Source organism: Salvelinus fontinalis, chromosome 27 (genome assembly GCF_029448725.1).
Source record: "Salvelinus fontinalis isolate EN_2023a chromosome 27, ASM2944872v1, whole genome shotgun sequence".
Classification (NCBI taxonomy): domain Eukaryota; kingdom Metazoa; phylum Chordata; class Actinopteri; order Salmoniformes; family Salmonidae; genus Salvelinus; species Salvelinus fontinalis.
Window position 1 is genome coordinate 13,918,512 of NC_074691.1, and position 14,373 is coordinate 13,932,884.

At 41.8% G+C, this 14,373-nt stretch overlaps 1 protein-coding gene across 1 annotated transcript in view; it reads right to left on the minus strand.

Annotated features, from left to right (window-relative positions):
• LOC129825089 (centromere protein J-like) overlaps positions 1 to 13,624 on the minus strand; it is a 34,153-nt gene extending 20,529 nt beyond the window's left edge. Inside the window, exons 1-4 of the mRNA XM_055884867.1 lie at positions 13,138 to 13,624; positions 12,258 to 12,650; positions 10,360 to 10,456; positions 1,411 to 1,602 (exon numbers count right to left, since the gene is read on the minus strand). Of these exons, the coding sequence (XP_055740842.1) occupies positions 1,411 to 1,602; positions 10,360 to 10,456; positions 12,258 to 12,566 (598 nt within the window). The 5' untranslated portion in view covers positions 12,567 to 12,650; positions 13,138 to 13,624. The remainder of the gene's footprint in view (positions 1 to 1,410; positions 1,603 to 10,359; positions 10,457 to 12,257; positions 12,651 to 13,137) is intronic.
• Positions 13,625 to 14,373: the final 749 nt, after the last annotated feature.

The window sequence follows — 14,373 nt, forward strand, 5'->3', positions numbered from 1 at the left end:
CTATGGTCGGCAGTCCTAAATCTCCAGCGACGGTCTGCAGTCCTGAGTCTCAGGCGACGGTCGGCAGTCCGGAGTCTCCAGCGACGGTCGGCAGTCCGGAGTCTCCAACGACAATCTACGGTCCGGAGTCCCCGACGGCGATCTACGGTCCGGAGTCCCCTGCGACGATCTACGGTCCGGAGTCCCCGGCGACGATCTACGGTCCGGAGTCCCCGGCAACGACCCACGGTCCGGTTCCACGGAAGCGGCGGGATCAGCGAGCGGAGCGGGGTCTACGTCCCGAACCGGAGCCGCCACCGAGGCTAGATGCCCACCCAGACCCTCCCCCATGGAGTCAGGTTTTGCGGCTGGAGTCCGCACCTTTGGTGGTGGTGGTGGGGGTGGGGGGTACTGTCACGTCCTGACCTTAGAGAGTCTTTTAATTTCTCTATTTGGTTAGGTCGGGGTGTGATTTGGATGGGCATTCTAGTTTTTCTATTTCTTTGTTGGTCGGGTATGGTTCCCAATCAGTAACGATTTTCCTCCTCTTCAGACGAGGAGTATGAAGGATCGGACCAATACGCAGCGTGGTAAGTGTCCATGATATTTTAATAAACTGAACACGACAAAATACAAAAATAACAAAGTGAATGATAATGAAAACCGAAACAGTCCTGAAATGTGAAACAAACACTAACACAATCACCCACAACACACAATGGAAAACAGGCTACCTAAATATGGCTCCCAATCAGAGACAACGAAGATATAGCCGTCTTTGACGGTCTCATGGTTTTGTCCTACATGGTTTGTCTAGTGGACCCAAATGTGTACTGCTTAAGCAGCACTAAGTTCAAAAGCCTCGACCTGACAACTTATTGTCCCTGTCTAAAAATAGATGAAAGCTCAAACTCAGCAGGAAACAACTCAAATCCAAAACGCAGCAACAATGTAACGCAGCATAGTAGGTAAAATACTTACTAAATACAAAAAAATAGGAAATTAATTACTGTTTTATGACTGCATTAAGACTGTTTGTTCTCACGATGAGACATTCATGTTAGTTTGCTACATCAGACTATGATTCACTACTTGTTTATGTTATCGTCATATATCGTCATCTGGTTTCTTTAACCAGTGATGTCGTCATGTTAAACCACTCATAATGACTCTGTTGTTGCTAATTGTCTGGGTCAAATAAATATTCCTCTTAAGTTATGTTTATTTATTTGTTACTACAGTACTACTACTACTCTTGATGAGGCCAATGTATATACTTTTTTTTATAGTTTGAGAGTTTTATTTCTTCCCCCCTTTACAACTTAATTATTAGAAGTTGATCAAAATATTTTCCGAGCTTCTGTTATCATACCATATACTGCAGTAGTTACAACAAAAACAGACCACGACGTGGTCATCCATACTTCTTACCATGGAGGGAATGTGTCAGAACAGGACCCGTTTTGGGCAGCCATCCATCTCCTGAGGGAGGTGAAGCATAAACGTTTGATCTCTGATTGGACCTCTGTGGGTTGGCAGAGAGACCAGAGGTATCCACTCCAGCAGCCAGAGCAGGCATCAGGCCCAGCCACTGGGCAGAGAGAGAGGGGGATAACAGCAGTCCTGCCGATGAGAAACAGAGAGGAACTTTAGGTGGAGGATTTAAAAGGTAAAATTCCTAAGAGACCGAGGAAAATACTAAGTCTTGTTGTTACAAGGAAGCATCCCCCAAGAGCTCCTCTAGTCAACACAGCAATTTTTCTTTATATAAAAAATAACTTAAAAACATAAATTGTCAAGGCCTTTGACTAAATATAACTGGAAAACATTGCATGTTACAAAACAATACTTCAATAATGTAAATAAAGATCATTTAATAAACAATTCTGAATTTAAAAAAATGATTGCTTGTATTGCTTTTGACTGTGGAATGAAATAGATAACTCATCTCACAACATTTTATTTTTAGTAACTTGGCCCGGTGCCTTTAACTCTGTAAGTAAATGCACTTAAATGAAATCTTTAGGTTACGTTCCTTGACAGTTTAAGGCAGGGCATTGACATCTGCTATTTTTATGAAATATCTACATTGGTCATTTCATCGGATAATCACGTTTCCTTAGAAACTATGTGTGAAGGAGAGCCTTCACTATGGACTAAATGACTAGTTTTAAATATATGGATTCAAAGTATTTATTGCCATTTTAAACTATAAATTATTGTGATGCAGTGTTTTTTTTCTGTATCGATTTATTTAATCCATAACCTGCGCTTTCTATCATCTCCAAACATGTCCTGTAGTAGTGCATTGCTCATTGTATTGCCTAATTGGTGGGAGGAGCTTATCAGCACAGCAGCCTTCAACGTGTAATCAGGGCCTTTCTTAACAAGGTGTGTTTCCTGACTGTGTTGAAGAGACATTTGTTATAGCCACCAGCCATATGTGTTTCATTTGTTAGTCTGCAGTTAAAAAAAAACAATTAAGTACTTTTTAACTTTATTTCTCAGTTCCTCTTTTATGCCTTTAGATGACAAGGTATCGGCCAGCCTGTCACACTGTCTATAGTCTTTATGAGGCGTGCCGTGTCATCATTGTTTTTAGATCAAGCCAAGATAAAGATTCATGCACACTTCTGTTTGTATAGATAAACCCTCAAGCTACATCACCTGTTTTTCTGTTCCTGTGGATATGAGTTTTGCACGTAGATTCCTTACATTTTTATTCATGCTCTTGTGGCGGACACAGAAAGAGAAACATTATTTATCTTTATTCAAAAGGGGAATAGGCTGATCTTGCAGAGTTCTGTAATTCTGGCAGAAGAACAATGGATGCGGTCCATCTTCAGAACACATCCTCAAACACTGAGGTCGATCACTGCAACGTGGGGAATCAGATGATATACAGTCTTCTCTAAAGTGATGATTGTGGAATTCACTCTGGCCTTGCCTCTCAACCTGTCAGTGCGCTACATTTCCTCTTCAAATTCTGGAAAATCAACAGCATCTTCCTCTTCAATATTATGGTGGCAGATCTTCTGCTGGTGATATGCTTGCCAGCCAAAGCCTATCACTTCCAGCATGGACTAAGATGAAGTGAGAACAAGCTGGTCTGTAAGGCCATGCTCTTCATGTTGATTTTGAACCGGGGGGCCAGTATCGCCTTCTTGACTGTGATCTCCATCTATCGTTACTTCAATGTGGTTCATCCTTGGAAATATATCTTTGCCAAGACTTTAAAAAGGTCTCCTCATATCTCTGTCATCGTCTGGCTACTGCTGCTCCCCTTGACTATCCCAACCATGCTGAAGACCTTTGAGTGCTGTAACAGTTATGTGTGTAAAAATGACACTCTGGTCGAGGACGTCAATGACACTTTGAGAGAGGTTGTGTTTTTCACCCAGATTCTCATCCATTTCTTTGTGTTGGTCTACTGCACGGTCCACAATATCAACACATTCAAAAAGAAGACGGTAGGGAATAAGACCAAGCTGCATCGAGTAGTGTTTCTGGTCACCTCAGTTGTGCTGGTCTTCTCTGTGTGTTTCCTGCCTTGTACCATAGCTAGGATAGATCTGTTGATTGTCAGAATCAAGGATCAACACAATGCTGAGACCATAGCGGTTCAGATCTATGACGGTCTCATGGTTTTATCCTACATTGACTGTTTTCTGGACCCACTGGTGTACTGTTCTGCTACTCAGGGTATACAGATGTGTACATGTCAAATAGCTGTCCCTTTCTATTGAGCAATAGAAGATCCAATGGTTCCACAGTCACAGATGAACAAAAGGTGACCTCTCCCCCACTGCAGGACAAACTGTGATTTTATTCCAGATCTACAGTACTGTATAGTCAGTTACAAATGATCACAAAAAATCTGTACAGACAGGTATGCTTAACGTTAATTTTGAACAGTTTTGCTTAAATCAAATCAATCAAATCAAATTGTATTGGTCACATACACATGGTTAGCAGATGTTATTGCTTGTGCTTCAAGTTCCGATAGTGCAGCAATATCTAACAAGTAATCTAACAATTCCACAACAGCTAACTAATACACACAAATCTAAGTAAAGGAATGGATTAAGAATACATAAATATATAGATGAGCAATGACAGAGCGGCATAGGCAAGGTGGTATAAAATACAGTATATACATATGAGATGAGTGATGCAAGATATGTAAACATTATTAAAGTGGCATTATTAAAGTGACTAGTGATCAATTTATTAAAGTGGCCAATGATTTCAAGTCTGTATGTAGGCAGCAGCCTCTCTGTGTTAATGATGGCTGTTTAACAGTCTGATGTCCTTGAGATAGAAGCTGTTTTTTAGTCTCTCGGTCCCAGCTTTGATGCACATGTTCTGAACTCGCCTTCTGGATGGTAGCGGGGTGAACAGGCAGTGGCTCGGGCGGTTGTTGTCCTTGATGATCTTTTTGTCCTTCCTGTGACATCGGGTGCTGTAGGTGACCTGGAGGGCAGGTACTTTACCCCCGGTGATGTGTTGTGCAGACCGCACCACCCTCTGGAGAGCCTTTGTGGGCGGTGCAGTTGCCGTACAAGGCGGTGATACAGCCAGACAGGATGCTCTAAATTGTGCATCTGTAAAAGTTTGTGAGGGTTTTAGGTGACAATTTCTTCAGCCTCCTGAGGTTGAAGAGGTGCTGTTGCGCCTTCTTCACCACACTGTCTCTGTGGGTGGACCATTTCAGTTTGTCTGTGATGTGTATGCCGAGGAACTTAAAACATTCCACCTTCTCCACTGCTGCCCTGTCAATGTGGATAGGGGGGTGCTACCTCTGCTGTTTCCTGAAGTCCACGATCATCTCCTTTGTTTTGTTGACGTTGAGTGAGAGGTTGTTTTCCCTGACACCCTCACCTCCTCCCTGTAGGCTGTCTCGTCGTTGTTGGTAATCAAGCCCACTACTGTTGTGTTGTCTGCAAACTCGATGATTGAGTTGGATGAGTGCATGGCCACACAGTCTTGGGTGAACCCGGGAGTACAGGAGGGGGCTGAGCACACACCCTTGTGGCACCCCAGTGTTAAGGATCAGCGAAGTGGAGGTGTGTTTCCTACCTTCACCACCTGGGGGTGGCCCATCAGGAAGTCCAGGACCCAATTGCACAGGGCAGGCTTGAGACCCAGGGCCTCAAGCTTAATGATGAGCTTGGAGGGTACTATGGTGTTGAATGCTGAGCTATAGTCAATTAACAGCATTCTTAAATAGGTATTCCTCTTGTCCAGATGGGATAGGGCAGTGTGCAGTGTGATGGTGATTGCATCGTCTGTGGACCTATTGGGGCGGTAAGCAAATTGAAGTGGGTCTAGGGTGACAGGTAAGGTGGAGGTGATATGATCCTTGACTAGTCTCTCAAAGCACTTAACGATGACAGAAGTGAGTGCTACGGGGTGATAGTCATTTAGTTCAGTTACCTTTGCCTTCTTGGGTACAGGAACAATGGTGGCCATTTTGAGGCATGTGGGGACAGCAGACTGGGACAGGGAGAGATTGAAAATGTCTGTAAACACACCAGCCAGCTGGTCTGCGCATGCTCTGAGGACGCTGTTAGGGATGCCATCTGGGCCGGCAGCCTTGCGAGGGTCAACACATTTAAATGTCTTACTCACGTCGGCCACAGAGAAGGAGAGCCCACGGTCCTTGGTAGCGGGTTACGTCGGTGGCACTGTATTATCCTCAAAGCGGGCAAAGGTGTTAAGTTTGTCTTACACTTCCTTATAAACTCACTCACAGAATCAGCATATACGTCAATATTACTCTCTGAGGCTAACAGGAACATGTCCCAGACCGCGTGATCAAAACAATCTTGAAGCGTTGATTCCGATTGGTCAGACCAGCGTTGAATAGCCCTTAGCATGGGTATATCCTGTTAGAGTTTCTGCCTATAGGAAGGGAGGAGCAAAATGGAGCCGTGGTCAGATTTGCCAAAAGGAGGGCAAGGGAGGGCTTTGTATGCCTCGCGGAAGTTAGAGCAGCAGGGATCCAGTGTTTTACCTGCGTGAGTGCGACATTCAATATGCTGATAGAATTTAGGTAGTCTTGTTCTCTAATATGCCTTGTTAAAATCCCCAGCTACAATAAATGCAGCCTCAGGATATATTGTTTCCTGTTTGAATAAAGTCCAGTGAAGTTCCTTGAGGGCCGTCGGGGTTTCGGCTTGAGGGGGATATACATGGCTGTGACAATAACCGGGGAGAATTTCTTTGGGATATAATACGGTAGGCATTTGATTGTGAGGAATTCTAGGTCATGTGAACAAAAGGACTTGAGTTCCTGTATGTTGTTACGATTACACCATGAGATATACGCCCCCACCCTTCTTCTTCCTGTCCGAGTGACGCACAAAGAATCCAGGTGGCTGTACTGACTCTGACAGTATATCCCGAGAGAGCCATGTTTCCGTGAAACAGAGTATGTTACAATCCTTGATGTCTCTCTGGAAAGCAACCCTTGCCCTAATTTCATCTACCGTTTTATCTAGAGACTGGACATTAGCAAGTAATATACTCGGAAGCGGTGGTTGGTGTGCGCACCTCCGAAGTCTGACCAGAGGACCACTCCATCTGCCTCTTCTCCGGCAGCGTTGTTTTGGGTCAGCCTCTGGAATCAGTTCAAATGCCCTGGGTGGTTCGGACAAAGGATCCGCTTGGGAAAGTCGTATTCCTGGTCGGTCGGACTTGGGCTGGTGATGTCTCGGGACATAGACCTTTTTAGAAGGTCTATGTCCCTTGAGTTGGAAAATGTGATAGCAGTGGACTAATGGTAGCTTTCTGTGTAATATGTAACAGTATGTTTTTGGATTGTAACTTTGGTGATAGAGTCACCAAATTGCACACACAGCTAGGACAGGGTTTTATAAATATGTGTAGAAACAAAGCCTTAACCCCACAGAAGTCTTATTCCCAATACGGCTGCCAAACAAGTCAATGGGATCTTATTGGACAATTTCACATGACCATACCTGTATGAAATATAATTGTAGTATGCCCCAAAATGTTCATAGTGATGTAGAATACACAACCACATGAGCCAGGAGTGCCAAATATATAAAGATAAATTATTCACAGAAATGCGATAAAAATGTGCCCAAAAAGCTGTCTGAATTGCTGATTTCTGAAGATGTTATGATCAATCATCTTCAAACATGCAAAATGGATATGTAAATGTAAATAGTCATGGAAATTAGCTGCTTAAAAGTATATACAATGTTATCCTAGTAGCTGTTTTCATTATGAGGACTTTAAACCGGCCTCATACATTCCATTACAATGTAACAAAATCCAATGTTGGGCTTGTTGAGGCCAATTATTACTTTTAGTATTCTAGTAGCAGACCAATCTGCTATGACCCCATAGTAAGAATACATCTTCATTTAGAGTAACTACGTTTAATGCTTTGCTGCTCTAATCATCTGGTGAAAACATATTGGCATTCCTATGGAATTTTACATTGTAATATATGCGGCAAGTTTCTGATTTATGAAAACAGGTAATAGGATAACATAGTATAATTCTTGTCATCTCAAATCCATGTAAAAATCTGTGATTCAGACAGCTTTTAGGGCACATTTAACAAATGAATAATTTAACAAATGTATATATCTGGCACATCTGGCTCATCTGCTTGTGCATTATACATCACTATGAACATTTCAAGAAATTTTTAGGCACCCAAAAATTATATTTCATACAGGTATGGTCATGTGAAATTGTCCAATAAGATCCCATTGACTTGTTTGGTGGCCATATTGGAAAAAGGCTTCTGTGGGGTTAATGCGTGAATTCTGTGATGGCCCTGTATCAAGAAAGTTTTATAAAACCCTGTTCTAGCTGTGTGTGCAATTTCGTGCTTCTATCACCAAAGTTACAATCCAAAAACATAGTTGCCCCATTACATGGACTTCTATGGCTAAGCTTCCAAAATTCTAATGTCAATGGCACAATATGGACGATTTTGGAAATACTAGTTGTAGCTGGTGCTTTCAGAGTTGGTTATATAATATATAATTTGAAAGGTAATTTCATGACCATTCAGAACCACTTGTCAAACAGTTTGGCAAGTTTAAAATGTATCAGGGTTTACATTTTGAAGCAATTTATACAGGTAATTCTATGTAACCTGGAGGTCAAAGGTCAAAGTTCTGCTGACCCGAACATTCCTGTCACGTTCCTGACCTTATTTCCTTTGTTTAGTCTTGTTTAGATGGTCAGGACGTGAGCTGGGTGGGCATTCTATGTTATGTGTTTCTATGTTGGGTTCATTGTTATCTAGCCTGATATGGTTCTCAATCAGGGGCAGGTGTTTTACGTTTCCTTTGATTGAGAACCATATTAAGGTAGGCTGTTCTCACTGTTTGTTTGTGGGTGATTGTTGCCGTGTCTGTGTTTTGTTCGCCACACGGTACTGTTTTCGTTCGTTTGTTCACGTCGTTTATTGTTTTGTATTTTGTGTTTTTTCATCTTCGTTGCTAATATTAAAATATGTATTCAAACCACGCTGCGCTTTGGTCCGATCCTTGCTCCTCCTCAGACGAGGAGGATTACGACGAGCGTTACAATTCCGAAAACGTGTCTGATGGATAGCTGTGAATCTAAGCTTTCTGATGCTATATGATTGAAGGGTATAAGGGAGCAATAACATGCTGTATACTGACATTGTTTGTCATTGGGTAAAATCCCTATGGGAAACATGAATGGAATGGAGGGATGAAAGGAAGAGTGCTAACACACAGAAAGCTACCATTGGTCCACTGCTTTCACACATTTTACAACTCTAGGGACATGGACCTTCCAAATAATCCCTAAGACATCATCGGCGAAGTGAGTCCGACGGCCCAAATATGGGGGTCTCATGAACTAATATGACCACAAAAGCAATAAATGTTCACACAGTATTCAAATGATAGGGGAGAGTGGGGTAAGTTGAGACAATTTTTACATTCAGCATCACTCCGTCAAGGGAAATATAGTTTTCTGTATAACAAAGACATCTATATATATTTCAGGATGTTGTGTATCCCTGGAAATAATCAGAATTTGTGTAAACATTACAGTTTTGAAAACATAGCTTGTCCAAAAACAGTGGTCTCTTGGCACAACTTACCCGTTATGGGTTAAGTTGAGCCACGGGATAGGTTAAGTTAAGCCCCCTACAAACTTCTGTACTGAATGAAATATTACCACTACCTTTCTAAAACCATGTCTATCTTTACTTCCCCAAACACAATTTAACACAATCACTTTTTTTCTTTAAATTATTTTAAGCATCTTTTAACACAGGCTTAACAACTAACAAACACTTTGTACATTTATTGACACTTTTAACATAGGCCAGGCCCTGTTGTTACCTCATATCCCAGTGATAATGCCTTGCATTACGCCTTGGAAGAAAACACACTCAACTTACCCCAAGACAAACATTTGACAATATTAGTCCACACAGCTACAAGGATGCACTTCATGCTAGGTTTAGGACCTCATAAATAAATAAAGGTATAAAAAAAATGTATTGAAGCGTATAGAGTGGGGAGTGGAAAATTGAAAACTAGCTGTTATTGGTAGAGTTTTGTTACCAGGCAGGCCAAAACTCCATCACACCAACACAGGCTGAAATGATTTTCAAACAGCTCTTACACTAAAAGGACATTATATCATAATTTGCACAATTTCACAGTACTATTCCAACCTCATAGTGTGGAAATATATATAAAACACAGGAAAATCCTGTTTTTGACTGCACTAGGCCGATAAGTCATTCTTTTTTAGGATAAAAACAAAGGTAAAGTGAAAACGCAGCTAAATGTCATAGTACATTGCACTTTAACCTCATTGGGTCTTTTGTGTAAAGAGCTTTTTGAAGAAAGTAAATGTAAGTGGACATGAATGCATAGCAACTTTATGTGCTTTACATGTCTCTGATTTATCACTGGAGATTATGCGACGGTCCTTATACACACCTGTGGCTGTTCATTAGTTCAGAAAAACCTGTTTAGCCTGAGAAGATTAGTGCTGCTACAAGATGAAATGACATGTAATTTCTTAAATTACCCAACAGAGCATTGTGTTATTGCCTCTGTGTATTGAACAAATCTTAAGCAACCACTGCCTTGGAGCTGACATGATCTTCTTAGTAACCTCAAAAACAAATGATCATCTCTAAACTATCAACACTTCGGAAAGTCCCTTTGGACTAAATCTATTTTCAAGATCATCAAATACAGTTAAATGTACTAAATTAACTTTGCACTTTCTAACAAAATACTACTTTGTAAACATATTTCATGCCTCTCCACTGAATTAATTTGTATTTGCTATTTGATGGTGGTTGTTTAACGTTGAGCTCAGTCAGTCAGTACCCACCTGGCCCCATGAGGGACAGGAGTCTGCTCTGCTCTTGTACAACTCTGTGTAGCTGCTCCACCTGCTGTTGAACTAGCTGCTCCTGTTGCCCTGGGCCCTTCACCGATGCAGACATAGACAACAATCAACACACAGCAGGGTCTGTTGACAGCTTCAGCATCATTATGTAATACCACAACATAAATTAACGTTTATTCGTCACATGAACAGGATACAGCACGAGGTGCCTTACTGCTATTAAAAACTCATTACCGACATAATTAGAGTAGTAAAAAATTTTTTTTTCTCATACCCGTGGTATACGTCTGATATACCAAGGGTGTCAGCCAATCAGCATTCAGGGGTCGAACCACCCAGTTTATGAATAGTAATACAACTGGTTGTGGTAGAATATGTACACATAGGATATACATTTACATACATTTTAGTCATTTAGCAGACGCTCTTATCCAGAGCGACTTACAGTAGAGTGCATACATTTTATTACATTTTTACATACTGAGACAAGGATATCCCTACCGGCCAAACCCTTCCTAACCCGGACGACGCTATGCCAATTGTGCGTCGCCCCACGGACCTCCCGGTTGCGGCCGGCTGCGACAGAGCCTGGGCGCGAACCCAGCCCAGCCTGGGCGCGAACCCAGAGACTCTGGTGGCGCAGCTAGCACTGCGATGCAGTGCCCTAGACCACTGCCCCACCCGGGAGGCGGGTGGCGCAGTATAAATGATCAGGGTGTCAGGTAGCCTAGCGTTTAAGAGGGTTGGACCAGTAACTGAAAAGTTGCTGGTTCGAATCCCTGAGCCGAAGAGTTGAAAACTCTGTCGATGTGCACTTGAGCAAGGCACTTAACCTTAATTGCTCCTGTAAGTCGCTCTGTATAAGAGCGTCTGCTAAATGACTAAAATGTAAATTAATGTGCTGTCAAGTATGACTGTTATTTATAAGTAGGTTAATAAAGTCAATAGTGATCTTGGTTGAGCAGTTGAATTGTACAGCAGCATTGACAGTGTATGTGTGTGATTATTTGTATGATTAGTGCTATATTAAACTGATAGCCAACAGCGCAGGGAAGCAGTTCACATGAGAGTGCCAGTGTGAATGAAGGTTACTGTGCTACATGTGTAACGGATGTGAAATGGCTAGCTAGTTAGCGGGTGCGCGCTAGTAGCATTTCAATCAGTTACGTCACTTGCTCTGAGACTTGAGTAGTGTTGCCCCTTGCTTTGCAAGGGCCGTGGCTTTTGTGGAGCGATGGGTAACGCTGCTTCGTGGGTGACTGTTGTCGATGTGTGCAGAGGGTCCCTGGTTCGCGCCCGTGTCGGGGCGAGGGGACGGTTTAAAGTTATACTGTTACATTGGTGCCGTGACCCGGATCACTGGTTGCTGCGGAAAAGGAGGAGGTTGAAAGGGGGGTGAGTGTAACGGATGTGAAATGGCTAGCTAGTTAGCGGGTGCGCGCTAGTAGCATTTCAATCAGTTACGTCACTTGCTCTGAGACTTGAGTAGTGTTGCCCCTTGCTTTGCAAGGGCCGCGGCTTTTGTGGAGCGATGGGTAACGACGCATCGTGGGTGTCAGTTGTTGATGTGTGCAGAGGGTCCCTGGTTCGCGCCCGGGTCGGGGCGAGGGGACGGTTTAAAGTTATACTGTTACACATGCACACATTGATCAATAATGCTGCTTCAAGTAGAATGCAGCAAGTAAAACTAGTTTAAGTGGGTAATATACCCTCAATTCAAGTAGTTTTGAACACAACTGTAAATTGGTATGTTACTGCCACCTACTGCTAAGCAAGAGTGCATGCATCAAATCAGTGAGTAAAAGCAATTCAGACCGAAACTTGAAACAAATATGTCTACAATAGTAGGCTACACTGTATGGTTTAAATACACTACTGACCTGCTGGAGAGCTCTCTGTAGCATTAGTTGTCGTGTAGTTTGTAGTGATGAGTTACTGTCTGAGGCAGCCTCCTGTGGGTTTTCTCTATGAACAGCATCATGGCTCAGTGAATGGGATGGAGACAGGGGACTAGAGCCCAGCTCAGCTGCATGAGGATTTAGGTGGGTCCTTTGGTTATCCATGTCATGTGTTCCAGTGTTATGTGGCTCCTGTCGTGGTACCTGGCCCAGGTCTGCCTCTGGCTCAAACGATCCACCTGCTGACCATGTTCTCAGGCTATTGTTGTCCATGGGGATTTCAGCTGACATTATTACATTCAGAGATGCTTCATGAAATACTCTTGATTATCACCTTCTGTTAACAATGGCATGTTTTTGAGTAATGTCTGGTCTCTGCAAGTTGGAAAGAGAAATGTAGGGAAGGTCTTAACAGGGTAATGTGGGATAACTTGCTCTACATTTCTTAAGTCATTCTAACAAAAAGATTCTGATTTAAGTTGAGGTAATATGTTTTCATTTAAAAAACGTGATATAAATCGAATTAAGTTACAGCTACAAACTTTTTATACACGGAGTGAACAAAATATTAGGAACACCTGCTCTTTCCATGACCCAGACTGACCAGGTGAATCCACGTGGGATATTTACCCCACATTACCCGAAATGTTTTGCTTGAATAGCTCACATGTGAGGTTTTGCACAATATCCTACATTAACGTTATATGTGCATTATAGATAGACCTTTATCAACAACAAAAAAGCAAATTACGTTTCTAACTTTTATAAACGAGTTGAGTTGTCTTTGAAGAGATTATTGGTAGAAAAGTATACATTCCATGAAACAGCAATTCATTTTTAATATAGTTAGATAAAAACGTACCTTTTTCTTTAAATCAAATAAAAATGCATAGTTCCCTTCGCTTTTGGCGTGTCTCTCCCAAGAGTAAGCTACACTCATGTTTTATCCGTCGCCAGTGGTTACTGTTACTGTAAACATCAACCTCCAAGGAGAGAAAATATGAGTTGTTTTGTTTAGCCTACCATTAAATTAACAAATTACTCATTCGTTTAAAAGGTCGTATACAATAGTAATGTATACTGAGAAATGTAGGCTAATGGCTATGGAGGGCTAGGCATACATTGTCTCTAGAAGCATATAGTCAAGAACTTTACTGCAAAGGAGTAGCGGTTGAAAGAATCCTGTAGTATGGCGCCAAACAATGGCACTTTCGGCGGTAAAAGTTTCAGAAGTTTTTTCTGATATGAATTCTTCTAAGATGGCCAAATAAGGTAGGCTATCTGACATTGGCTATTAGCCAACAACGATAGTTTTTTTTAACATGCAGATGCAGTCAAAAATATTGATGTATCTATCTGTCATGCAGCCATGTAATGTCGTTCCCACTTCCCGCCGAGGTGACGTGTATCCCAAAATGAACCCTAATCGAGGAAGAACAGGTTTGCCTGAGAGGGAGAATAGGCCTAATGTGAAATACAATTCCTACAACTAATAGTATGGTATCATTATATACCTATAATTACCCCTCTCAGCTCACCTTCCCTGTCTCTCATATCTGAGGCAAAATGAATGAATGAGAGGGAGCGTTACAGTAATTTTTGCAAAAAGAATAGCAAGGACCTGAAATGAGTCGATTCAGGGAATTACTCAATTACAAAAGTAGGTTGTTTGGTAAAGTTCTGTTTGCAAAAGAGGACATTGGTCTCTATTAGCTGATAATTAACCACCAATATCGATTTTACACAGAACTAGTATACACAGATAATTTGTTATCAAAATGAAATGCTCTGAAACAAAACACCTGAAACATTTGAATATTCTTTAATTTATTGCATAAACCTATTGATTGTTGCACTAAAACATGCCACTAAACACTTCTACCTCTGCCTTTGATTTCTAATAGGGGTTTTGAGATGTGGCTGTACATACAAAGTGACACAACATCATTGATTAGAATACAAATCCCTCATACAGTATAAAAATTAGTTATGGATGAAAGATTTCACCATCAGTTAGGCTGAAAGGAGCTGTAGCCTACTGTACATCATGACAGTACTATGTATGTGAATGGAATAAAAGCCAATTGACAAACAGAGC